Source organism: Epinephelus fuscoguttatus, linkage group LG7 (genome assembly GCF_011397635.1).
Source record: "Epinephelus fuscoguttatus linkage group LG7, E.fuscoguttatus.final_Chr_v1".
NCBI lineage: Eukaryota > Metazoa > Chordata > Actinopteri > Perciformes > Serranidae > Epinephelus > Epinephelus fuscoguttatus.
Genome location: NC_064758.1, coordinates 24,500,500 through 24,526,799, shown reverse-complemented (window position 1 = coordinate 24,526,799; position 26,300 = coordinate 24,500,500). Strand labels below are relative to the sequence as shown.

The following is a 26,300-nucleotide window of genomic DNA, read 5'->3' as shown; positions in this document are numbered from 1 at the left end:
TGGCCAATGAGAAGGCGGCATTAAATCTCGGCTGTCATGCTGGCGGCCAATGGAAAGACGATGGCAGTAAATCTGTCAGGGCCGCGTCTGTTAACGGTGTTGTGGTGTGGTTGGGGAATCCACGGGGAGGGAGGGGAGAAAGTGAGAAAGAGTGGATGACAGAGGGAGGAGGGAACAAACTGAGGGTTCAGAGCTATGCAACAGAAAATGCCTTTCTTTGCATTCTTTGGTGCTGCTACAAAACTACATACACATGTTGTTGTAAAACAGAGGAGGGCTTGCGGAGAGATTTTTTTTCTCCAGCAAAACAAGACTAAATGTGGCCAGAAAAAAAAAGGGGGGAAACAGAGGATATGTTTCCCTGATGGATGCAGTGGGAGTTGAACAACACCAGCAGAAACACTCATAAAGCTTTACGGCCAGAATGGCTGTGTCTGATGTTGACTGTCTACAGTGAAAATGACGGATGGCCCTCCTTTAGCGCTTCTTTTGCATCATTGCGAGACCCACACTTAGTGTTTACTGTTTGATAACAGCAGTAACCCAGTAACCTCTGACTGCCGTGACACAACACCATCAGTAGCAGCTGCAGGCGCCCGGCTACACGCTGCCCTCTGGATCCCAGGCAGGATCCAGTCAAACCCATCCACAAACCAGATGTGCCCCAGTTGTGCAGCTTCAGAGGATGATGGAGTTGCCCCTGCGGCACAGCAAACCTGAGAAACTACACCAGAGGATTTACTTCTGCCATCTGAACACAAAGAAACAAAACATGGTCCTGCTGCATCTAACCTGCACCACCTTTGACCACAGAGTATTTTTTACACCCAGAGTATTTCCACTATCACTCTTCCAAAGCATGCTTTCAGTGAAGAGTAATGCACTGCACTGGCACTAGAGAAACTGTGGGGAAAACAGCAGAGGGAAAACACATCAGGTAGAATATTTCCTCGATTAACAATGCCCTTGGTAGCGCACTTTCATTATCCTATCAAAGTTGAACATTTTCATGTAATAAATCTTACAGGCGTCATAAAATAACTGGTCTTGCAAAGGCAATGCTACTCCAAACTAAAGAAAAAAGCTTTCCCTTAACAAAGCCTACAATTTTTTCACCAACCTGTAACGACATCCAATAAACCAGCCACATTTGTGGTGACATTTTTATCTTACATCAACAAAAAAAATTAAACATTAGCATCAGAATTTACAGTCATCTTATGTCATTACTATGAATACTTTTTTTTTTTTTCCTCCTTCAGAAACATAAACAGCGCGTTGAGTTATAGCGTAGGCAGGCAAAAGTGCAGTGGTGGAGGTGTTGTTTTTGGCTGGCTTTTCCTGGAGTGGCCATGATTCTCTGTTCTATGGGAATCCATAAACAGACCCGGAGAGGGCAACTGGGGCCATAAACCACGTCAGGCTGCCGAGATGCTGCTGAGGCAAAAGGGAGCAGGCCCGGGCCCATACCTCCTCCTTTCTGCATGCACACACACACAACCATGTGCACTTTGAGCGGCCTTTAATGACCTATTTTAAAATGTCTGTAATGATTCTGCGGATATGAAGAAGGTTTAGTTTATTTTAAAAACTGAGTAAATGCAGCCAAACAATAAACAACTGAGGGACTGATTTCCGAACTAAGTCGTCCTCTAGACATTATGTTAATATCATTACAGTAAGTCTTAAGCATTATCTACTGGATGGAAATGTGAATGCAGCAGAGGTAAAAAGACCTTGTTAATTTTAATACACTGGGTCATTAAACATCATGTGGGTCCTGGCCTTTGTCCTGCTCACACAATATAATGACACTTCCTTTAATATGTTTACTGTGCCGCATCCAGCATGCTGTCATTGTTTTCCCCAGCGTTGTTTCTCTTTAGCAGGGCAAGCTGTTTGGATGGGTGCTCAGGCCCATTGACTATGACATAAAGACTCTGTAAGCTTACAGATGATGATAATTTATTGACCCTAATTCACACAGTCCACTCGCACACATACACACGAGAGAAAGAGAGCGACTCTTTCACTGTATGCATCGATCAATTACAAGGCTCTAGCCCACACGTCTCTGACAATTTTACTGCATGTTATGTACAGCATGTCAAGCCATGGCGTTTCAAACTGTTATACTCATGCCTGTATAATTAATATAAATTACCTCGCTGGTTTTTTATGATGGTGCAACTGTAATTAGTGGATGAAAGCGAGTCACTGCGCCCCCAATGGTGCTGCAGGGCTATCTCGATGAAAAGTGAGGGTCTGGACACACGGCCTGGGTGGGATCTGTTTTAACCCTCTCTCTTTCCAGCCGTGCCCTCGCCGGGATCTCATCTAATCACATTTACTGCTGTATACTTCTGCTAACCTCGTCCTCTTTAACCTTCATGTTTTCCCTCCCTTGCCGAAACCACACACTGAGACAGGAGCTGTCCTCATTATACCAGCAAACTGGTGCGATAACAGTAAACTGGTGCGATAATGGAGTCCATTTATAATGATTACCCTTTCCCTTTCTCACTGCTCTTTCTCCAGTAAAACACTTAGAAAGTAGCATCAACATAGCCTCCATTCATGCTATCTCTGCAGCCATAAAGAGCCACAGATTCAAGGGCTGAATCAAACTGGAGCAAAGCCAAGACAATAGGTCCACAGGTCACAGCCAATAACAGTTTCATTGACTGCACTCCTCTCTGTTATGTGAAAACATCAACTCACATGCATGCATCCTGGCGCAACCACCCACACACACACACACACACACCCTGCTGCCTCATTTTGTATCAGCTGCTGTCTGCCAGCAGTTAACTGTGATTGATACACAACACGCAGAGAGCTATTTATTACTTATTTTATGTACCGTAATGTTGAGCTGAAATCAATTAAGTCATCTGGCCCACAATAATGCAAATATAATTTACTTATAAAAGTAATACTCCACTAATCTTCCAGTGTGCGCATATTAAACTGCAGCATTTCTGTGCCTCAGAATACCATGAGTGCATTCCTTTGTGCTGTTTTCTGTCCAACATGTTCGTGATTGAGATTAGCGACTCCCATCAAATCTCACTGAGGGTGCAATAAACGCATGAATTAACTGATTATTTGCCAGTGGAAGAGGTGTGAAATTTTCCCGGCCGGAAAATAAAAGGGTGAAATGCTCTAATTTACATTCTGCATTGTGACATTATCGCTCTGTCTCATCCTTTCCACAAACTGCTCCAGGCCATAGTCATCTCTACATCAAGAGCATTCACTTTAGCTGCTCCTCGCTTTGATGTCTCAGCCAAGTGACTCATTTAGATGTAGATAAGAGACACTGGGAAAAGGCAAACTTGTTACATATGTTTGTGTAAAGGGGTACAAACAATAGCTTATTGACCTCTGACTTCAGCAAACAGACATGTCACTGCTTGCCAAGTATAGCAGGTAGTGTTTTCTGATTGTACAGATAAGGAGGGAGGTGACATGATTAGTAACAATACCAGCTAATGTGCTCCAAATTAGGCATGGTTGGATCTGTTTATTGCCCACCAACAGAAATCTCTCCAAGCAAGAAACACCTTCAAGTGATCATCATGAGAACATATGTGGATACCTAGCTGGAAGAAGGCAGATAGATCATTTCCTCTCCTGTAATATGCATCAAGTACCAACATGATGTAGTGCCCTTTCTCCTACCCATTTCTCTCTCGAGTGTATCCTTCATTTGCATTACAATGAGAGTACGAGGTTAGTGTGCGACGGTGGGGGTGCAAACGTCGAAGCGCACAATTCATGCTGCACACAGTGGCTCTCCACAGAGCGGGAATGAATCAAGTATGACTCCATAAAACTTATCTGCATGTCACAGCGACACAGTACAGTGTAAGCTCCTGATCATAGCGGCATGAGTGAGTCTCCTCCCCTTGCAACCTTCGTGTCTACAGTATTTATGTACCTCGGCTTTGCACTTTGCTGCAGACGCCAGGAGATGGAGCCCTCGCTCTAGTGTCTCCGGCTCTCACTGAGGTCTTGAAGAACAAAGAACACACAGCATGGCAGCTCTGGAATAAGAAAACACTAACTCTTAAAAGCATGCAACATTTGCCAACATAAAAAGTATGACAAATCATATAACTGCAATACAAGGCTAGTCTAGAATGCATTGATAAACACACAGCAGGCAGTGTCAAAATATCACATCTGATCACATATCAGTGTCAACAAACATTTATTATAAGTGTCTGATGAATGGAAGATCTCCGGTCAAAATATATTCAAAACATACCTCTGTGATCAGTGGCATGACTACAGTACAGGTTGTACACTTTGTAATCACAATATTCATGTGTATTAAATGATAAGGGACAGTGTCTCAATACTTTGTACAGTAAGACGACGGGGTGCTGTCAAACGACAAAATTCTTGTTTGAGGAGACACGTGGAATGTTGCCACAGGCTGTAATGAGGTCTATCAATGTTTCATAAACAGATACACTGGTTTAATAAACACCCAGATAACGTAATGATACTGGAATGTACACCATATCTTATCCTCGTGATGATTATGTCATACAGTGCAAAAGAGAAGAATAAAGAAAACAAAAAATAAAACGTTATCGAGCAGTAGTCCTGGGAGTGTGACTGGATCACCCAGTGGTACTCCTCACAGCTTTGATTGAAGGAGTGGAAATCAGAGGAAAAAGGAGTATACGGATCAGTGCCACGAAGACTGGGCTGAACAGCGGCTCACTGGCAGACTGGTGCGGGCGTGACTCTATCGTAGAAGCGACCACTTGATCTGTTCTTTGGCAGACTGGAGAACCTGTGGAGGAAATCTAGGTTTGACTGAGCAGATCACTCCAACAACAAAACTAGGAAAGTTCAATCAGCGTTTGTGAATGTGTAAACCTCTCTCAAAGCCTGACCCAGAGATGAAATGCTGTAATCCATTACAGAGCTGCAACAGCTAGTCAATTAATCGAGTAGTTGATCAAAAGAGACTAGTAGCCAACTATTTCATTAATGAATTAAGTGTTTCAGTCATTTTTCAAAGAAAAACAAAAGTCTAATATTTGCTAGTTCCAGCTTCTTACATGTGGAAACCTGATGCCTATCTTTGTCATTTGTAACAGTACTTAAAGAATCTCTGGGTTTTGGATTGTTGGTTGGACAAAAGAAGCATTTTGAAAACGGCACCTTGGGTTCTGAGGAAATTGTGATGACCATTTTTTTGACATTTTATAGACTACACAGTTGATTAATTGTGAAAAAAAAAAAAAAAAAATCGATGGATTAGACAATAATGAAAATAACTGTTCGTCACACCCCTAATCCACTGTACTTAGACCAGGAAAAAATACGACCTCTGACACAGAAAAGTGGAATGGAACAGTCATCTAAGTTTGAATTCATGGTCAGAAACTCAGGCAAGTTCCGTGACATTTTCATCAATTATTTTACTTATACTTATTTAGTGTTGGTGTTGTTAAACGTGCTGTTCTTACGTTGTAAGTGCCATTTTTATTTAGTTGACTTGTGCTTGATTAGAGTCATTGCGAGCGTGCATTTCTCAGTCTCTGTCCATGCAAAACAAATACACATCACAACTTCATGCATATTGGCTGTGATGGTTCACATAAATATTCAAGGTACCCATTTGCAAAATTTTGAGCTGTTGTTGTTCTTTAGTTGAGCAAAAATGAGCAAGACATGTTTTACGCCATTTCTCCTCGCTTAAGGTGCTGTGGTTATTAATGTGGATTCTCTGGAAATCTTGTGAAGCTCAGAGACTCGCTGCACACATTATGCTTTCCAGAGCAGATGCACTGGAATGCATTTGGATCGGAAGTTGGGACTGCAGAGTCTTGCAATTAATTACAATAAAAGTCTCAAATTTGTGATGTCATCAAGTATACATTCTGGAGCTGCTCCAAAAACAATGATTGGGAACTTATTTTGTGGACCCACAAAATGTTTATTTGCCTTTTTACACCCATATGAACTTAATGCTAAATTGCCATTCTTAGTTCTGAAACGGAAAATGTACCTATATACTCCAAACGTTCCCCTGGGTGCTCTCAGTGTCGTCTAAAACATCCTAAGTCATTGTCCATGGAGCAGCTACAGAACTCCTACTTGATGACATCACAGATTTTAGTTTTAGCACTCTAGCTTTTGGATTTAGGAGAGAGTTGTTCATGTTTACAAATATTTTTGGACTGTCATAGACCATAATAATAATGTATTAATTCTCACAATGGGTGAAATTCGCCTTTAAGGAAAAAAGTATCAAATAAAACAAAATGAAAAATGGGAGACACCTTGTTCAGGAGCTTTAAGGGACAAATTTTAAAAAATGTACATATAATTGTTAAAAAACAGAACAAAGAAGGGTGAATGAGTAATATAAATGAAGAGAAATATGCGAGATCTAATTAATCATCTTAATTCATTGAATGAAAGCCGAATCATAACCATAAAGTATGGGGATTGGGGACAGCCATTAATCACGGCCAGAGGAGGGATGGCGGTAGCCAGTCTCAGGCCTCTTAAATGACAACATTAATCAAGAGGAGCTCACACACAGGCAGACTCATGTTAGAACTAAAAGACAGGAACCACCATTGGCTACCGTACCACCTTACCATTGAATAATTAGCAATCATGTACACCGTCATGCACAGAAGATAATGCGATATATGACAACCTAGAGGCGCGTGACAAAGTAGGCTCAGAGGAGAATGATGCTATAACAATGCCCTTGTATTCATAAGTTCTGAAGTAATGAGCTTTAACAGTCAATAAACTAATGGAGCTTTTAAACTTTATAGCAGAGAGAGGAGCAATGAATGTTTTTCTTACCTGGGTGACTGTCTGCTCTGTCAAAGGCACATCATCCCCCTACAGGAACAGTTATGTTATGTTTACAGCTGACCCAACCAACATCAATATTATCATGTTAAATATTTCTGATATGAGAGGAGCTTACTCTAAGGGCCACACGATGCACAACTTGCTGCGGGTCACTCTCCAGGATCACCCTGCAGGAGGCAGCAAAGAGACACACCAACAGTTAGTGCTGTAGTAACACTGTCGTCTTTTTGACAAGACTTGGCATCCAAAGATTCAAGCCAATTCGTGCTTACCCTCCATCTACAATTTCATCCACAGCCAGGAAGAGTCCCTCCATATTCTCCAACAAAGCCCTCCTCTCAACATTTTTCCTACATAGTAACAAAAAACAATACATGTCAGGCGTAACACCCCAGACATCAGAAAAAGATTAGTAAAAAACAAAGTGTTGCTGAAATGTTGTAGAATAAATAACAGCTGCCACAACGTACCTCAACATCTGACTGAGCGAATCAAAAAGGCAGTTAAGAACAGCCATAAGCATAAGCTGTTGAGAAAAAAATAATATATTAGAATCTGTTCAAGTCTAATGAGTTCATGTTGTTTTTTATCATCTGGGTGAAAATAATCACTCAGGAAATAACATGTGCGTAATGGCTTGTTATGATTTTCACAATATTTTTTTGCACCTTAAGGCAAATAATGTTTTTTTTTTTAATTTTATACCTAAGTCAAACTTGGTATCCGTCTGTGCAGGCTCCAAACTACTGTAGTTATGAATAAAAGACACATGAAGTGTAAAAACAGTTACCTATATTATCATGGATGAAGTTACTTTAATTGCAAATATTTATTTTTTATAAAATATCACAAAATAAATAAATGTGTAAAACCCAAATTTAGACATATTGGGTCACACTGACATTTTGATTTTTTTGTTTCTATGGCAAAATGCACTGTGTGCCACAACACTGATATCCAAAATAAAACACAAAAAGCCAAGTTGTGGGGCAACACTGTTAAATAGCTCAGAAAAGAGTAAATTTGCCTGTTAAGTTAAAGCTAAAACATCTCAATTTTGTTGATCATTATGTTGTTGAGAAATTAATATAAAAAATAAAAATATGCACAATGGGTCCCTCACTTGTTTCTGATCTGAACATGTATCTGCTGTCTACATAAATGTCATCTTTACTGACAAAAAAATAACAAATCAATAAATGAAAAAAAAAAAAAGCCATGAATGACATGTAGAAGTAAGACGTAACATGCTTTAAAAAGGTTAAAATGCAAATGCACCATCACTTCAGACAGCAGGCCACACAATTGATTTTGACAGCAACGTGCAGTTGCTAAAAAGTTAAAAAAAGATTAAAAGACTGCAAAATGTAAACTGCAGCATGGACTTTGTGTCGATGCATTATAAAAGACTGCTCAGGCCTGTAGGTGTTTTAGAATATCATATCACAGTGGTTGAAAATTACTATCTGATCTGCTATGATTCAAACCATTGCTCACTGCTCAATAATACATTTACAAGTCTTATTAATAATGGCTATAACGGTGGTTATATAATGGTTAATTATAAAATCCTATAATTAGATTTACCTCATTTTCATGGGAACTTCCAATCACATAAAAGAAGAGGTCTATGTTGCTCTTGTAGACAACTGTAAGGCCCTCGAGTAACGCTATCTCACCTAAGGACACACACAAACACAAAAAACCACCATGCATGTTATTAGACATGTAGTCAGACTGTAATAATGACTGTCTTTAATGTAGTTAAACATGTCTTACTGTCCGTCCTGTGTGTTTTGTTGAATATGTTCTTCTCAAACGCCTTCTGCTCCTTCACTGTCGGGTATGTGTCATCATAATACTGAATGAATTTAAAGCGAAGGCGTTATTATACAGTGATATGTAAAGCTATCATTTGAATTTTTAATCAAAGGATAAAGCTGGTGATATTTAATATTCCTCTCATTGTCAGTAAATCCAATAAAAAGACCAAAAGCAACAGTGAACTCGTTTTGTAATACTTCCCCTGCCGGTCTGTGACTCGGCCAAAAGCCCACTAGTTCCTACTGAACAAGTAAACCTATGAAGTATGGGCCACAAATAGCCTATATAGTTTACTGTGTTTTACATTTATTGAGGAATTTTTCAGCTGTAAATTTGGCGCACAAGTGAGTATTTACATTGTTGTGATAGTGTATGTAGCTCAAATTAAACTGCAGTGCCCATGTTAAAGTTAATTTAAATGGGTCACCCAGTGCAGCAGTGTGGCTCTTTGATGTATTTATGATAGTAAAGACAAATATTGAAATCTGTGGCAAAGCGGAATTGCTGTATTGGGTTATGGCAAATGGGATAATACTTTTTAGTTGGTTAAATTCACTTTTGGACTAGTGTTTAAGCAGGATTTGATGAGAAGAAAATCATAGAATATCACTAGTTTTGTCCTTTAATGCAGTTGATCCAGGACCAAGAATTTAGGCGAGGAAGTTAATCAGTGAGGGTCATTTTGTTGTATATTTGTCTTAATCATACCTTGGCATAAAGCCTGTCTCCATCATTGTCCAGAATCAGAACTGCTTTGACAGTGTACAAGGATGGTTCCTGTTAAAGTAGAAAAATTAAGCACTGACTTTATTTACGCAAGTATGTAAAATTATTCAAACAAACTGAAGTCAATCATCATAGAATTAACTGGTGACAACAAACTAACAGGGTGGCGTAGGATGCGTTAACATGGGATAAATAGAGGTATTTCTATCACAGTCACTGGTATGATACAAATGGTAACAATGACTGAAGTCAAAACGAAGACATGACACTTCCACATCACCAACAAACACATACACACGAAGCTAACTTCTGAGGCTAACGTTAGCTAGTTAGCTAACAAAGCTAACCCGTTTACTTTAGTTAGCTCCGTGTCGAGTTAACTCGACAACCACATTACCATATTTCAGTAACGTTACGTTTGGAGAAACAACAGCACAATATAGCTACGAGAAACGGTTATAACTGAAAGCTTGAATGACATGTATATTGTTACATATGCTAGCATTACCAGTATGGGAGAATCCATCTTCTTTCTTGTTAGCAAACCAGCTAGCAGGCTAGCAGCGAGCTACGTCATACGTACAGTAAATGAGGCTCTTTCCTATTGGCTGACGCTGGGCCCTACGTTGCGCGTGCAGGGCAAAGAGCAATTCACTGCAGGGCGCGGAGGCAGGCGAGAAATTACATTTCATTTATGCCGGAAGTGAACTGATATGGTCAATTATAAAGTACATTCAGACTCACCGGCAGCCGTAGCACATTTGTCCCTTCAGTGAACCTTCAGTAAGGAAAGTTGCAACTTAATAATGTCACTTGGATAAAGTCAAACATTGCATGTTCGTCATAGACCTCCTGTGATACACTGTCTTGCTCTACTGTAAAATAACATCATTGCAGTGCCAACAGTGTTCATTTTATAAGGAAAGTACAACATAAAGGTGATTTAATAGTAATTTCCAGGTGCAATTTTGGACTCTTCTTACACAGGACCATTGAAATGAATGTCAGGATTCAAATGTACCATGAGTAGCCTACTGTGGTCAAACCAAATCATCGTTATGAGCCATCATACATTTAGTGACTGAAGGCTGTTGCTGTTTTTTTAATAGCCTATGGCTGCATGGTAACAAGAAGGAGAAAAAAAAGCTCATTTACAAGCCACTTTAGCTTGCTCGTACTCATCAACATCTTTTTTCAGGATCCTCCTACATTTAACCAACTCCAATTATCTTAGTTCCCACTTCTGGGAAGCATCTGGAAACCCAGGCTGATGGGGATTTCCCTCTATCTCACTCCGTAAATGACATCACTGCCTGGCCTTACTGTAAGATATTTTTGGGCCAGAGTTTGAAATAATACTGGAATATGTAGCCTACAGTTCTGAAGGCGAGTGGTGCACAGCTATTATTTACTGCAGAGAGTGTATGGTAAAAAGATACAAACTATTCATAACACCGCTGTGGGCAACCATGAAATGTTGCAATACTGCACTATGTTTACACAATTCAGCCACGAAGATTTCAAAATTACCCCGACCAGAGAGGAAACAGTTTGCTGCCTTGAACGAGCTCATACTCAGGCCTATAGGTTAAATTATTCTCAGCTGTCACTGCATGTCAGCTCATGGTAGAAGTCAAACATATTCATACCCTTATATGTATTAGAAAACCAATACAGTGATGATGATGATGACTGGTAGAGATGGTGATGGGTGAAAGTTGAATGATGAATCAACATGCAAAAACTATGTAATGATTATTACATTTTTACCATCAGACGCAACAGTGGACTGTTACTTGTGATGTTGCTATATATTTCTTTCAAATGAGTTGTATAAAAATGTATAGAGCGACGCTTTATAGTATAATACTCAACTGAAACATACAATGACTGCTTTAGAAAATCTTCAAAGCATGATGTAAGCTAACAGTGCAACTGTGACTTAAACAAGGGTGTCAATTTTATTTTAAAAAGTAGTGGGGACATTAGGATTTGAATGAAAAAGAAAACATATTTTAACCAGTCATTAACATAATGCTATTCAAAACAATGTAATGGGGGGAATTTTATGAGTTCAGAGTAGGTCTTGGGGAAAAATGCACACTGGTGCATTAAACGGCATAGCCTAGAGTTCTATTAAGGGTGTAAGTTTGATTTCAACATTGTCGGGGACATATATTAAAGAAATAAACCAACCTAATCCACGACATGACTATTTGTATATGAGTTAGTCATGCTGTGTTATCTTGAATTTATGAACAAAAACTTTGTTCTGCCGGCATGCCCGTACTGAAAACGGCAAACATATTGATTTATTGGTTGATCAGGGACCACAGTGTCACCCTTTTTGCCCTTTAAGGGTGGTGGGTAACCTGTGAGTGTGGGACGTGTGTACTTTATAGTGCATGTGGAGGGAAGCAGCTCTCTCGGGGGGTGTCATGGTGAAGACGCATAAGATAAGATAAGATAAGATAAGATACACCTTTATTAATCCCACAATTGACAAATTCCAGTGTTACAGCAGTCAAGGGGAAAGAGTCAAATTAAAGATTTCAATATTTAAAAACTTAAAAAACTAGGCATGCAGAAAAAAAGTACAAAAGATACAAGAAACAGCAATAAATACTAACAATAAAAATAATAATAATGAGCAGTGGATAAAAAAAGTGAACAATGGATTAAAGTGAACATATTTAGTGCAAGTGAATACTGAATGTGCAAATAACAACATGGGGGACAACAATGCTTATAGTGGTATCCATAAGTGTCCATAGTGTCCGCATGCAGCAAATAGTGATGACTATGGTTCGGAGTCTGTAAGCTGTCACTGAGAGAGGTAACAACAGTTAACCAACAAAACTATCTCAAAACACCCGTTAACAAACACTCACACAAGTCGTGCAGTATAACCCAAGTCTCAATTAACAGTCAGTACGTGAATTTTCCATGAAACTGTAATATTTAAAACTGAACTGAAAGTGAAACTTATTTATGCTCTCCTCAATACAAACAAACATGCATTTCTTTAGGAAGCACTGAACACACAATTGGATAATTGAGACTTGGATTATACAGCATAAATTGTGTTATATTCTGTAAATGGGTGTTCTAAGATAGTTATGCAGTTGTTCACATGGTCCCCAATCAATAAATCTGTGATTGCCGTTTTTCGTGGAGACATACAAGAAAACGAAAAATTTCCTCATGAATTCAAGGTAACACAGTGTGTCTGACTGATATACAAATGGTCATTTTGTGGAGGAAGTGTTCCTTTAAGTGGAGGTGTCTGGGCGTCCAAGAGGAAATTATGAGCGTCACTTACCTAATTTCCTGCATTCTGGTGAATTTTTATGCACTAGTTTATAGTGGAATTGTCTTTATTCATGTCAGGTAAAACACAAAATCCAGGCAGTGGGTGACAATTAAAAGATGTAAGAATATAGTGTAATATGATGCAGTGAGGCTCTCAGGCATTCTGTATTGCTTTCAAGTATTTATTCTCCTGTAGATCAACTTTCCTCATTTAATGTAACCTATGCTGAGTCAACACGTATTAGGTATGATTTACTCTTTTCATCCTTTTTGGTTTGGGGATGTCACGTCTTTAAATGTGCATTATGTTAATGACACATTCATTTATTTTAATTAGTTTATCAAACTTTGGACTTTACAATTTGTATGTGCTGCCATGTTCACAGAGAGAGACTTGAAACATTGGACAAAAAGAAACGTATCAAAGTTGCAGATTTTTGCATCATTGAACAGGCTGCAGGGGCCTTTTTTAAGGTTATATTTTTTTAAGACAATGCACATTTGTTTCTTCTATATTTACATTGCATTGTATGTTTTTTTTTATTATGCAAATTAACATTTCTTTAAGTGTTCTCAGTCATTTTTTTTTAACAAATTACGCGTTTAAAAAGTGATGGGGAATAATTCCTTCATTTCTAAAAGTGTTAAGGGACATGTCCCCCGCGTCTCCAATGTAAATGACACCTTGAAGCACAGCAGGTATTTACCATATACTCCTGTCTATTGCTCACAAAGATTAAAAAGTATAACTGAAAAATATATCAATAGAGAGAATGAAGTAAAGTGATAGTACGAGCTGCTCCCCTCTTCTCAGCTTATGCCAGCAACCACAGCAGTTAGCAGTTCCCTTCCTAAGAACCAAGTGTTCTTTTTATCAGCATTGAGCAGAGCTTCCGCCAACCAACATCCTCCTTTCCTTACCTTCCCTCTCTGCGTCTTTAATACCAACCAGAATTGACGTTCATAGTTGTGAACACATTGCCTAATCGCACATATACAATGATCTATATACACACACACACACACACACACACACATGCACACACTTACAAAGCCACTTATGTTAAATAATACTAATTTCTGGTTCATTTACTTATTTGTAGTTTTATATTACAAGAGCAGTTACATGATATGTGAATGCAAAAGACAAAATGAAAGGGAAAAATTGAAAGTTATTATGAAATACAGTGCAGCTGTTACAAAACATTATCTTAATCTAAACATCTTGAGATAAGCACAGTGACACTGTGAAGTGTGAAGAATGATGCTGCATGTTCAGGTTCCTCATTTGTGCTGTTTCAGGTAGCGATAATGGGTGACCTCTCATGACAGACATTATAAGGAACAGCAATGGAAAGGTTATCTCTCTGTACCATGTCTATCTGCATCTGCAGTTGCTTCGAGGAGGACTGTGTGCAATTTAGATCATTTTGCAACCTGGTTATATAGAATAGGTTAAGAAATGTCCAAATTAGAATATCGCCCACTATAGGATTAGGCAAATATGTGAAACTGGATATCAGCCAGACAGTGCACCTATGCTGTAGATGGATCAAATTCACAAACACTTTCACTGAGTACCACATTGAACGATTGCACATTACCACTTTTTATCATTGTTGTTTTCATTGAAGTTTGATATAAACTATGGAAAAAATAAAGAAAATGTCCTTATTTTTTACATTTCAGATCAAAATTACTAGTTACTTTATCAATATAAGAAAAATAATAAAACTTCATCTGCTCTCTCTATTTTTTCTTCCTTTCCCAGAAGCTGACTCCAAAAATATTCCCATTTTGATACCACAACCCAAAGCAGACATTCATTTTGTTTAGTAGTGAGGTGGTTTTTCCACTCATGTCTGATACAGCCTTCTGGATGTTAAAACAAAACCAAGGATGCCACATTCCTCCATGTTTAATGAACAAATCAAATGCCACGGAAACACCAGGGCACATGGAGGAAGTGGGGAATAAATGAACGGACAAACGTGAAGCCATTAATTTCACATACAAATTTAACGCAGCCTTGTATAAAACTCAATGATCATTAAGATCATTTAAGCCTAAATGAGTCAACTGTGGGCACTTCCCAACCAGCATGTCCAGTCTATTTTAGATGTAGAGTTGTTCGTAGCAGCGAGGTGCTGAACAAGAAAAGCCTGACAGCCCTGAGAGGTTCAGGCAAGCTGAAAAGCAGAGATGTCAAAGACTAATTGAAGCAAACAAACACAAACAGGGAAAGTGGGCGTTGACCTGGGAACTGTGTCCAGATTCAAAACCGCTGTGGTCGCAGTAATAACAGGGTGCTCTTTGGCATGCTGGGGCAGTGGTTGAGTCAGGGGCTGGGTGCTAGGAACTTGGGTTGGGAAGTCCCTTCTTTGATTCCTGGTAGACATTCACCTTTCTTGACTCTGTCAGCCACCTACTTTTTTCCATCTTAGAACAATGACAAAGAAAACACTGAGATTTATGTCTCCGTGGGATGTGATATTGTAATGGGCGAGACAAAACCTTCCATGTTCTCATGGCTTTGAATATACACTGCCTTACTGTAAGCCTGAACTCCATTTTTGTTTATTGTGAGCCCTAAAGTGTGTATGTGTTCCACAAAAATAAAGTCTAGCTTCAGGTTAGTTTTTAGAGCACACATTTACATGAAGTACTTTGAACTTATTTGTCCACACAAGATCTAAATGTTAATTTGAATTAATGCTGATTAAAAAGACCTTATGGTTAGCTTTATCTCTATGAATCACATAGATCATATGTTTTTTTATGCCTTCACTTAAACATACTTAACCCCCCTATACGTTTACTTCCTGTATCTTTTATACATTTAGATTCATGATGTGTTATTAGTAAAGAGGGCGAACACTTTAAATTATTTTGTTTTTTATTATTATTATTATTTTATTTTTTTATTTAATATTTTGTGTAAATAATTGATTTAAACTATATATTTTGTGTGTGTTGGTACTTAAGTTACACTGTTTGTAAAAATTTTAATATACTTGTTTGAGGATTATTGGACTCTAATTATTTTTTTTTTTCTGAGCAAAAATGTAAAAAAAAAATAAATAATAATAATTGGCTTGCTGCAATTCAAGGAAGAAAGTGGGTGTGACATTAGCTTTGGATTTCTGAGAAAAAGAAATTCTATGTAGTTCAATGCTTCCTTAAATATTCTAAGTGCATTTGTTGCACACTGCACTCCTTTTTATGTGCAAATGAGGGCAAACATATTTTCTTTTTAGAAAATGGAATGGGGATCCTTATATGCAGGCAAACACCTTTGTGTGGCTGTAGCACATGTTGTAGCAAGGCCGTAGCCACAGAGTCAGTACTGAGGGGACCAAACCTGCCAGGGATCCTGGGGGACTTCCGCCCTGACAGAAAATTCCAAATTTGCTAAATGAATTCCTATACTATATTACTTACCATAAGCAAGTACAGCTATACAGTATACTATACTATACGAATATGCAACAAATGAAAGCTACTACTGTCAAAATTACACATGTTGCACAACATAAATGATTGGTTGGTAGACTTCACATGGGCTATCTGACAAACTTAATGTAATATAGACATTAACGTTAGTTGAACATGCTGGTGAGCTGTGTTCTGCTGTGATACAGCAGCACCACTTGAACAAACCACACGCTGAACTGCCATACATCATAATACTAATCATAATACTAGAACTGGTAGTAATAATAATGGCAGTTTTTTTTTATGTTTTTACAGCGGTGCATGGTTGCCTGTTTTTTTTAAATCAATATATGTGGGGGGCATTTGCAGCAGGTTTTAATATTGTGGGGAGTGGATGTGTCACCCCAATTAAATTATACTTGCTGCCTTGTGTTGTAGCCACAGAGGCTATATTAACAGATGTGTAGTTCAGTGTGTCCATCAAGTGATTTCATTAGCAAATTGATTGAAAGTGAAATCTATCCACTATGTTGTACACAATGTACACATTAGGGGGTCTTTCACAGAGCATAATAGTCTTTAATATTTCATGTGAGGCCGATTAGTCCCAAAATCATCTTTGTCGCTGTGGGACAGCCTGCGATCACTGTGCATAAAGATAAATTGCTCTATTGAACAATTAATATGCAACATCTCTGCTATCAGTAATTGTGTGAAAGCTGCGGCACAATAGAGCAGCTCTACACAACACATAGCCTTTGTGAGCTCCCTGCTCACAGTGCTTCAGATCAGGGCAATGAGGGGATTTTTTTGTGAGGGATTTTAATGGTCACTTGCTATGTAAGACACGCTCCCCTCCATTCTCCCCCTGCTCCTCTCTCTCCCTTGGCGGTTGCTCTGCCAGATAGAGGAACAATGTAGTCTTTCTTACCTGTCTGAGGGTGTACATTCCATCTCTGCTAAACTAAGTCTCAATCCTGCCTCCAACCCACCCCTGCTCCAACAGGGCCCTCACTGCAATGCCGGCTCCAGGTGCTCCACATCACACTCCTCATACCGTTCGCTTGGGAGGATTTGAAAGGACGCCGTTCTTGTACGGTTTGGCCAGGAAAGGGACAACCATCCAGCTAGTTTTCACTCACATTTAGTTGTTTAATGAGATTGTTTTATGTCTGTTGTCACTGCATAATTAGAATCAAAATTGCTTACAGGTTTTTTTCTGTTTTCGTAAACACCTACCTACTTCAGTGTGGCCTGACAGAATGATTGTCGTGGTGTGCGCCAGACTGTTGGTTTGTGGTTTGTCATGTGGGCAAAAGGGAAATTTGGAGGTTGGGGTGCAAGTGTGCTATTAAGGATACAAGAGTGCAAAAAACTGTGGTGTGGGTGCATTACAGGAAGATTGCGTTTGTCTGCACAGAGCCATCCCATTTATGCCGGTGACTGTATGTGTAGCTGAACAGACAGAGACAGACAGTTGAATGAGAGATAGAGCAAGAGGCCTGGAGTCAGCAACACCACACCATCTGTGAGAAAAGAACAGAATCTGCTTTTACTCATTTTTTTTCTTCTCACCACCAGGATTGTGCTTCACATTTGAAGTTTCTTTTTTTTTACTCATTACCTGTTGGAGAAGCAGACCATGTTGCTCAGGTATGTTCATTCACATCTTACTTCTTATGATTTAACAGATCTTTTTGTTTTACAACTGCAAAGCTGAGGCTGCTTAAATGAAATCTTTATTGCAGTATATTCAAGTAGATGTAACACCACACTTTGCAACAAAGTGAGCTATTGAACAGTACATTTATATTGTTGCTGAAGCCCCCAAGCATTTAAGTTATACATAATACAGTTAAGTAATGACACAGACAAATACATTTTACTTTATTTGAATTTATAAAACCTGCAGACGTAATCCGATTCACTTTTTCATCAACTTCTTCATTTTACTAACTGAACAAGTGAGTTTTGAGTCTTGACAGTGAATTATGATAAAGGAAACAGCCTTAAGAAACCTACCATGAAACACAATGCCGGTAGTAGCAGGATATAGTTATTATAACCCCATGTTTCATAACCTTTAAACATTACAAAATAATTCACACATGGCACACGATGGCAAATAGCCTTACAGACAAGTTTCACTAATATAATACACAAATTTAATGTACACTGTTTATTCTAAAGGTCAATGAGAGGACATTAGATGTGTAATTAGAATCTTAAAAAGAGGAAACACATTTGTTCATGGATTGCACCATGACCAAGTAAAAAGAATTAAGTGTACAACATTTTGCAATTTTTTTTTTCTCAGATCAGAGACAGTTTAATTGATCCAGACCATTAAAGCCTCTTCAAAAGTTAAACTCACCGAACCAGGGCTGTAATCTGTGACACCTCAATGTGACACAGCTGTTTGTTTGATACCCCGCTCCAATTAGCTTGACTTTGATAGCTATGTCTTTTTTAATTTGAAATAATTCTCACTTCAAAGGCACCTTCAACCACTCCTTTAGCTGTGTCATAACCACAAAGCCAATTTGTGCATCATTGTCAGTGGAGTAGCTCGAGGCTGACACTTGATGACATCACATTTTGGATTTATTGATGGGAAGACATACTGCTTGTTCAAACATGAAGAAATCAACATGGTGTCAGGAATGGCATTTGCAAATTATTAAAGTGATCTATTGACTGATGGAAAAGTTAAGGATAAAATCATTATTCTAGCCAACGCAAAAGATGAGTTTTAATTGACCCAAAGCAATAAGGCAGATTCTCACCACCTATTTATTGTTTAGCTTATTTAAAAAATGTTACATAAGGTGAAACAATGCAACAGGTAGGCTATAGGGCGTCTATAGCTGAGGGCAATGGCATCCCCATCTCTGTGGTTAGGCTTTTAAATTCAGGTTAAAACATCTGAACAACTAAATGTGTTTGCGTATATGCCTGCGTGTACATATTGTTCATATACGTATGCCCTGACATACTGTGGGGTGTGCGAGTATGTGTGAGTATTATCAAAAATGTACATTACGCAGCTGTACAAGTGACAAGATCTGGTTAGGAATTATTCAGTAATGAAGCAGCTGTTTCATTTGTGAAACTTGATATTTTGGTTTTGTTTTTAAATAAATTAGAATATTTTCAAAATTCTTAAACACAAGTTGGAGATGCCAATACTCTAAATTATCGGCTATTGTCAGAGCTTAACCAAAAGAGTTGAAAGATAACTGCCAACATGTTAGCCGAACACCAAATTCACCAAAGCAGCCATCAGGCCCCAGCGTGTCTTGTAAAGCACGCTGTTTTCCCGCAGATTGTCTTATCAGGGGTCGGCATAGCTGCACCAGGGACAGCTGATGGGAGGAGTCAGCTCAACTGAACTGAATCCTTCATGTGCTCCAATAGACCCTACACAACAGCCAGAGTCATTTATTAAGCACCGAGACATCTGCAGATATGTAGCTTACTGTATGTATTAGAAATGTGTGTTTGTAGATACTATGTCTTCTTTGTGTGTTAAAGTCTAGAGGCTGGGTGATCATAACGTGCTGTTCTGTGTCTTTGCCAGGTTGGTGTGTTGCAGCTAGAGCCTGTTCTGAATGTGTTCAACAGCCAACTATGTTCTCCCTCTGAGGAGAACCTGCGAGGTAAGTCTCTCTAAGAAACACATAATCAAGACTCAAATAGATTTATGAATGAATGAAAGGTAATCAATTTTCTTTTCTGTTACAAGGTATTAGGTACTCCAGGCAGGCTGTGTGGGGGAGTGTCCATGTCAGCTAATTTCCCTGGAGCCAGGTCTCATGGAGCTGCCCAGGACACAGAGATGGATGTGGCTTGGCAGGAGCTGATGGCCATCACAGAACTGCAGGTAACTCTTCTGCACTGACACACTGAGAGCACTGTAATAATGTATTTTTTTATTGCCAAATATGTTATGTTATGTGGTGTGTCTTATCCCTGATATGCACAATTACTGTACATTGTCATAATACGTCATGCTGTATTATCATAGAGGTGCATGTTGCATTGTGAGGATAATTTAGTAAATAACATTTTTTGTGCTTCTCATAACTCAGCAGATATGAATGTATTTCATCAATTAATTTTAACCAGTGACAAAACTGTGTTATTTTCAGTGTCATGGTAAAAGTAGAATATGAAGTACAGCAGTTAAAATATGGTTCATGAATGAAAATGAAAGTACAGAATACATGTTGCATTTTAGATACATATTTTTCTATATTCATGTGGTGCTAACTGTTAAACTAACACACACTCAGCTGAAGGAGGCAACAATGAGGCATTTGAGTGATGGCAGGATGAAGAGATTGTGAGAGGGGGCAAGTGCTGTATGTTGCTAGTGGCCCCCTGCACCGCACAATAGCCATCTGTTTCCAGGTGAAACCCGATCACGTCTATGAGAGCCCTTCATAGGCGATGGGTGGCATGCTGAAGTGGGGGCAAACTGTGGTCTATAGTGAGCCAGATGAAATGTGTAAAAGACAGTAATTGAATTCGAGGTCTTTAATTTAATAGTTGTGTGTGAGCATGTGAGAAGTACACTGATGTACCGGTCAATCATAAGTGCATCTTTTTGTTTTTGTTGCAGGAGTTTGAAGTCCCCAGTGAAGGCTCCTATGAAACAACACAATACCAAACCATGGAGCCCATGGTCCCCATTGGAGGATATGAGATGGCTCAGTCCCATGCGGAGCCTCCTCCTGCTGCCTGTGAGCTCAGCACTGCGGACACTTACGATGGATGTTACTCTGAAGAGGTGCCTGTGTGTCATCGCCTGAACAACAACACAGAGGCGATGTACGCACCCTCTGAATCGCAACTCAATCAAAGAATGCTCCCCATCTCCTCTCACGCGCAGCCCTCGCACATGGCTCTTAGGGAACAGATGAACATGTCCGGTACTTCTCAAGGGCACAGGAGGGCCAACGTTTGTCTCTCTCAGGATCTACGTCGGCACATGCTGTGGACTACACATGGACAAAGTTCACACGCACGCCCAGCGGAAGATCTAGAGTCTGACTCAGGTCTGTCTCTGGGGTCCAGTCCACCTTTGGCCTCCCCAGACAATCCTGTCGGTGGTGCACCAGGTTACCAGGGTGTAGACATGGGCATAACATACAGTGATGGTGAACCAGACAGCATGGCAGAGCAAGCCAGAAGAGCACATGTCCGTTATTCAATGGACTACCAGGGTCAGTCTCACTCATATTTACACTCAGGTGCACATCCGTCTTTTTATTCACCCTCTAATTCATCTCAGCCTTTATGTAATGCTCTGACTCCTCGGTCTGTGAAACAGCAGGGCCAGGCCTCTGCTCTAGGCGACCTGTACATAGACTCTGGAGTGTCCAGCAGAGGGAGCTCACAACATAACATGTACACAAAACCACAAGGAAGCATCTCCACTCCGGCTCCGCTGAGCAGAGACGAGCGGCGGGCCATGGCTTTGAAGATCCCTTTCCCCATGGAGAAGATTATCAATCTACCTGTGGATGACTTCAACGAGCTCCTGACGCAGTATAGCCTGACAGATAGTCAACTTGCACTGGTCAGGGACATTAGACGGAGAGGGAAGAACAAGGTGGCAGCTCAGAACTGCAGGAAAAGGAAGCTTGAGAGCATAATTCACCTTGAGAGAGAACTGAACCAGCTGCAGGCCCAAAGAGAGCACCTGACGCAGGAAAGGCTCGAGTTCCAGCGCAGCTTGTCTTATATTAAATGTCGCCTTACAGACCTTTACTCAGAAGTGTTTACTCACATAAGAGACGAAGATGGAAAACCATATTCGATAGATGAATACGGCCTACAACAAACACCTGATGGTAAAATTTATTTGGTACCTCACACAACTATGCAAAAGAGAGAGCACTGCTGAATAGATACTCAATATTTAATACCCTTACAGAAGGTGTACTGCCTGATTGTGCCAACTGAAAGTGTGTGTGAACTGTCTGGAAGTTACTTCTCATATGGCTGACTTAACTGTTATGTGTAAAACTTGTCATTCATGTTATCAATGTACACTTTTCATGCATTTAAATTGACTGAAACAACACCAGAGTGCCTTATAAAAAATACTTTATTAAAAAAAAACTAAAAAACACTGCACAGCAGTCTTCAGTAAAAAAGTATAAAGTCTTCAGCATCAGCATGATTGTTCAGGAAGCCTGTAAAAGAAAGAATAGTTAAAGTTAAATAAATACCAAATAAGAAAAGTGATGTGGACAGTTTTAATGATGAGGATTTGTACCGATTGAGCCATTGTGACTGGAATGCTGAAATGGAACTCAGGCTTTGGAGACCGTGTAGGGACTTTCCTAGAAAGCAGACATGCCAAATAAGCAAAATGCAAATCTTATGCAGAAACTGTTCATTTTGTTCACAGCATGCAGAATGTTTTAGGGCCTCTATGCCCTATTAGGAGGCCAATTTACCAGTCAACAATGTACATCGTAATAAAACTTGTTTTCACAAAAAATGTTACGTCATTACTGGGCTACACAACTTACTACCAGCTACATGACAAAAGCAAGACATACTATCAGTAGTTGAGAAGTCTGGTCTTACCTACTGACAGCACTTAAGCCTTTTGGTAGCTGCTGCCTGCTAGCCTCAGGCATCTGTTCTCACTCTCCCCTGCTTCAATGATCCTGGCGGTGGTTTTGCTACTTCTCTCCCTCAGCTGGCTTCCATGACTAGCCTCAAAGACTTTCCATGTAAGCTAGCATCCTCCAGTTGATCTTTGCAGAACTCAGGGTAGTCTGCACCAAGTGGTGAGCTCTTTCTGACGAGGCATTTGTGCACCACTTCCCATTCCTCAGTCGGTATTGTAAATGCATCAACTTATGACTCATTGTGTATGTGGTATGTCTCTTCTCACATCACAATTGTTTGTTTGGCTCCTCACATGTGTATAGTATGTCCCTCATCCCACATTGTGCATCACCTAATAGTGAACCCTCCCTTTCCCAAACCACTCAAGAGGCTAACGACTTTAAAAAAACTGAAAGATGGTTTATTTCAGCTTGATTGGTTGCAGTTACAAATAAAAACCAGGAAAAAAAAAAACTACATAAAAACCTCATTGGAATGCTTGCTTTCCAGAAATACATTTAGATGAAAAAACACAAAACTTTTAAATGAAGACCCTCCATGATTTATCTACTGTACATCTCTTCTTGCAGCAGCTGTAACCTGCCACAACTGTTTGGCTGAGCAGATTTAGGAGGTAAACCTGCAGCTGCCCTGTCACTTCGCTTGCTCTCCTCTCCTTGCTCTCCTCTCCTAAGTACTCAGTCCTGTTGAACAATACGGAACAACATTGTTAACTGTGCACTGACTTCGTATGACCTGACATCCAGAGTGAATTTTTTTAAGTTTATCTACACTTAACGAGTCCCTGCAACTACAAACTCTGGTTTTATGATACAAAATTAACAGTTGAGGCATGCCATCGTGTACTTACCAATTCACATTTCAAAACCGTGCTTGACGGCCATATCCACCACTGTTGGAGCCACCTCCGTAGCCGCCACCTGGAAGCAACAGAGGAAGTCTCAGCTAACAGAAACTACGCCAACTGACGTACACGTAATACAAAATGCTTTATCCATCTTACCAAAGTTCCTTCCAACACCGCCGCCGCCGCCACCACCATAGTTGTTCTTCATTGGGCCAAAGTTGGAGGCCTGTGGATCGTAGTGGCCCATGTTGTTGTAGTTATTGCCACCGCCGCCGCCACCACCACCACAGTTGCCTAGAAGTTCATCAGCAAGGGGGGAAAAGTTAGTCAATTCTGAACACAGAACACGATTGCATTAAACAGGTGCAGAACCTTGTATGATTTCAGATGGTACACTTACCATAGCCGTTGGCATCATAGCCATTTCCACCATAGCCTCCGCCGCCTCCACCACCCTGGTTGTAGCCACCCTGGTTATACCCTCGGTTGCCGCCGCCACCACCGCCATTATTGTATCCACCAGGACCGCCAGGACCACCTCCATAGCCTACAACAGTATAGTCTACTTAGTATGCTACCAGGCTTTTCAGCTGAAGTATTTTCACAATAAAATGTTACTTACCACCACCCCCATTGCAATTGTAAGGACCATCATCATATCTGCCTCTGCCACCTGAAAGACAAGCAAATATACCAAGTCAGCTTTCAGACATGGTATATTATGCTAGTTAGTAAACAAAAATTATGTTAACCCCATTATCAAAGAAGCCTTACCCTGGCTGAATCTGTCGCAGTCATAGGGCCTTCCACCAGTGTTGCGGCCTAGAGCAAAACACAACCATAAGCTCAGGAATAGTATTTACTGTGCCAGTGTGTCAACTATGAACATTAATCTGGCTTAACTGCATAAGATGGATCTTACCTCTCATTCCCATTCCTGCAGTCTGCATTTCCTGTCTTGTGAGGGCCTTCCTGACTTCACAGTTGTGGGAGTTGATTGTGTGATATTTCTGGACTGGGGGAAGGAAAGGGTATTAGCAGCCATTCAAGACAGTTAGGTTGGTGAATCTGACTATATGCAGCAAAAAAAAAAAAAAATAAATAAATAAATAAAATCAGTGAACATTTGCACTTACTGACAATCCTGTCGACTGAATCGTGATCATCAAAGGTCACAAAGGCAAAGCCCCTCTTCTTTCCTGTATTACGGTCAGTCATGATGTCAATGACCTCAATCTTGCCAAATTGTGTGAAGTAGTCTCGCAGGTGCGACTCCTCTGTATCCTCCTTGATGCCCCCAACAAAGATCTTTTTCACTGTAACATGGGCACCTGGCCTGTTTGAGTCCTGTGATCAAAGACATTTGCCATTGTAACTTAACACATACCTTCTTCATGCACACGACATTTACTCAATGCAGGTTTTGTAGAATATAACATTCAACATACCTCCCTGGAAACGGCTCGTTTAGGTTCAACAACTCTCCCATCAACTTTATGAGGGCGGGCAGACATGGCAGCATCAACTTCATCAACTGACGAGTATGTGACAAATCCAAAGCCCCTGGATCTCTTGGTGTTGGGATCCCTCATGACCTAGAGGTGATGATATTGGTTACCAGTGTTACCTACAATGTTTTCTGTTTATCATTACACAGAAATGTTAATGTAAAGTAGTGCAAAGGGCTGCACTTACCACACAATCTGTAAGACCCCCCCATTGCTCAAAGTGAGCCCGCAGGCTTTCATCTGTGGTCTCGAAGCTCAAACCTCCAATGAACAGCTTGCGAAGCTGCTCCGGCTCACGTGGGACCTGCACAATGGACAGGGAAAGACACGAGCATTTAAACACGCACCGTCACTTACAGAAGCACTGGGTGCAGTTTCGATAACTATAATCTCACAATAACTGCCACAGAATTGAGAATGCTGTTATTAGTTTAATCCTGCGTCACATATCAAAAATCAGGACTGGGGGTGGGGGGCGCCGCCGCCATTAACGTTAGCGGACAGCTCTGCTATTATCAAGTGCTTTCGGCAGCGGTTACACGAAAACACAAAACCAATGTGTCTATAATTATGGTGTTTCTGCATCTTTAAGTTGTTGCAGAAGCCAGAAGTATAACGAAATTATTAATATACGTATGTAGTGGCCCACGAGAACAAAAGGCCACGAGGCCCAGCTGCAACAAAATGGCGGCTTCACAATGCCCAATAGCTGCAGTTGCTAGAAAACGTAGCCTTTGTTTAGCATTGCGTATTCGCAGTAGTTTCAAAACTAACGGCAGTTTTTACACACCCAGCAAGCACGGAATGGGCATTAGAGTCGTTGTGAATGCAACACTTACGTTGTTCGCCATTTCTATAAGCAAATCCTTGATGACTCCTTGAGAACTGACCGGAGAGAAGTGATCTGCGTCAGACGAGCCCAGGCTGCTCCTCAACAGTAGAATAAATAGCAAAGGAAACGCCTCTTCCACGCAGCGATTGGTCAGTAGTTCCCGCTGCAGTCTGTCGACAGCATTTGTTGAATTTTGATTGGTTAAAATTCAAAGCAATCACTACTAACGGCCAATCATCTGCCAGCAGGCGGTGCAGTTCACAATCGTGTATAAAAAAAATGGCTACGGGTGTTGTGTGTCAGG

General features: G+C 40.1%; 3 protein-coding genes across 6 annotated transcripts; 1 reads left to right on the top strand and 2 right to left on the bottom strand.

Annotated features, from left to right (window-relative positions):
- Nucleotides 1-4,199: 4,199 nt before the first annotated feature.
- copz1 (COPI coat complex subunit zeta 1) lies at nucleotides 4,200-10,056 on the bottom strand. The gene is made up of 9 exons (XM_049580146.1): nucleotides 9,920-10,056; nucleotides 9,394-9,462; nucleotides 8,641-8,722; nucleotides 8,449-8,540; nucleotides 7,332-7,387; nucleotides 7,134-7,211; nucleotides 6,977-7,028; nucleotides 6,850-6,888; nucleotides 4,200-4,810 (listed from the first exon to the last, which is right to left on the bottom strand). Exons 1-9 carry the CDS (start codon nucleotides 9,935-9,937, stop codon nucleotides 4,763-4,765), a joined length of 534 nt encoding a protein of 177 aa, XP_049436103.1. The 5' UTR covers nucleotides 9,938-10,056; the 3' UTR covers nucleotides 4,200-4,762.
- On the top strand, nucleotides 9,017-22,263 carry nfe2 (nuclear factor, erythroid 2). 3 transcript variants are annotated; one of them, XM_049580142.1, is made up of 5 exons: nucleotides 9,017-9,029; nucleotides 17,740-17,811; nucleotides 19,739-19,817; nucleotides 19,904-20,041; nucleotides 20,783-22,263. In XM_049580142.1, exons 3-5 carry the CDS (start codon nucleotides 19,770-19,772, stop codon nucleotides 22,067-22,069), a joined length of 1,473 nt encoding a protein of 490 aa, XP_049436099.1. In that variant the 5' UTR covers nucleotides 9,017-9,029; nucleotides 17,740-17,811; nucleotides 19,739-19,769; the 3' UTR covers nucleotides 22,070-22,263. The 3 variants fall into 3 exon arrangements, with proteins under 3 accessions (XP_049436099.1, XP_049436100.1, XP_049436098.1); XM_049580143.1 differs by lacking the exons at nucleotides 9,017-9,029; nucleotides 17,740-17,811 and adding an exon at nucleotides 19,567-19,638 and having other exon boundaries at nucleotides 20,783-21,386; nucleotides 21,494-21,710; XM_049580141.1 differs by lacking the exons at nucleotides 9,017-9,029; nucleotides 17,740-17,811 and adding an exon at nucleotides 19,567-19,638.
- On the bottom strand, nucleotides 22,256-26,154 carry hnrnpa1b (heterogeneous nuclear ribonucleoprotein A1b). Of its 2 annotated transcripts, XR_007449607.1 has the most exons (12): nucleotides 26,004-26,154; nucleotides 25,352-25,468; nucleotides 25,105-25,251; nucleotides 24,793-25,003; nucleotides 24,579-24,671; nucleotides 24,431-24,478; nucleotides 24,279-24,329; nucleotides 24,057-24,203; nucleotides 23,813-23,950; nucleotides 23,660-23,729; nucleotides 22,445-22,511; nucleotides 22,256-22,361 (listed from the first exon to the last, which is right to left on the bottom strand). XR_007449607.1 is itself a non-coding variant. In XM_049580144.1 (11 exons), the coding sequence occupies exons 1-10, from the start codon at nucleotides 26,013-26,015 to the stop codon at nucleotides 23,671-23,673; spliced, it is 1,023 nt and encodes a 340-aa protein (XP_049436101.1). In that variant the 5' UTR covers nucleotides 26,016-26,154; the 3' UTR covers nucleotides 23,185-23,492; nucleotides 23,660-23,670. The 2 variants fall into 2 exon arrangements, 1 of the variants encoding a protein (XP_049436101.1); XM_049580144.1 differs by lacking the exons at nucleotides 22,256-22,361; nucleotides 22,445-22,511 and adding an exon at nucleotides 23,185-23,492.
- Between the last annotated feature and the right edge of the window lie 146 nt (nucleotides 26,155-26,300).

Bases quoted from the DNA above. Each gene is read 5' to 3' on its own strand.
- copz1 (XM_049580146.1), bottom strand. The intron at 7,388-8,448 runs GTAAATCTAATT...TTTTCTCAACAG, and splicing joins GAAGTTCCCATGAAAATGAG to CTTATGCTTATGGCTGTTCT. The intron at 7,212-7,331 runs GTACGTTGTGGC...GTTACTATGTAG, and splicing joins TCGCTCAGTCAGATGTTGAG to GAAAAATGTTGAGAGGAGGG.
- nfe2 (XM_049580142.1), top strand. From the start codon at position 19,770: ATGTGTTCAACAGCCAACTATGTTCTCCCTCTGAGGAGAACCTGCGAG. The intron at 19,818-19,903 runs GTAAGTCTCTCT...TTCTGTTACAAG, and splicing joins CTCTGAGGAGAACCTGCGAG to GTATTAGGTACTCCAGGCAG. The intron at 20,042-20,782 runs GTAACTCTTCTG...TTTTTGTTGCAG, and splicing joins TGGCCATCACAGAACTGCAG to GAGTTTGAAGTCCCCAGTGA.
- hnrnpa1b (XM_049580144.1), bottom strand. The intron at 24,204-24,278 runs GTAAGTAACATT...ATACTGTTGTAG, and splicing joins CAATTGCAATGGGGGTGGTG to GCTATGGAGGTGGTCCTGGC. The intron at 23,730-23,812 runs GTAAGATGGATA...TGTTGCTTCCAG, and splicing joins CGGTGTTGGAAGGAACTTTG to GTGGCGGCTACGGAGGTGGC.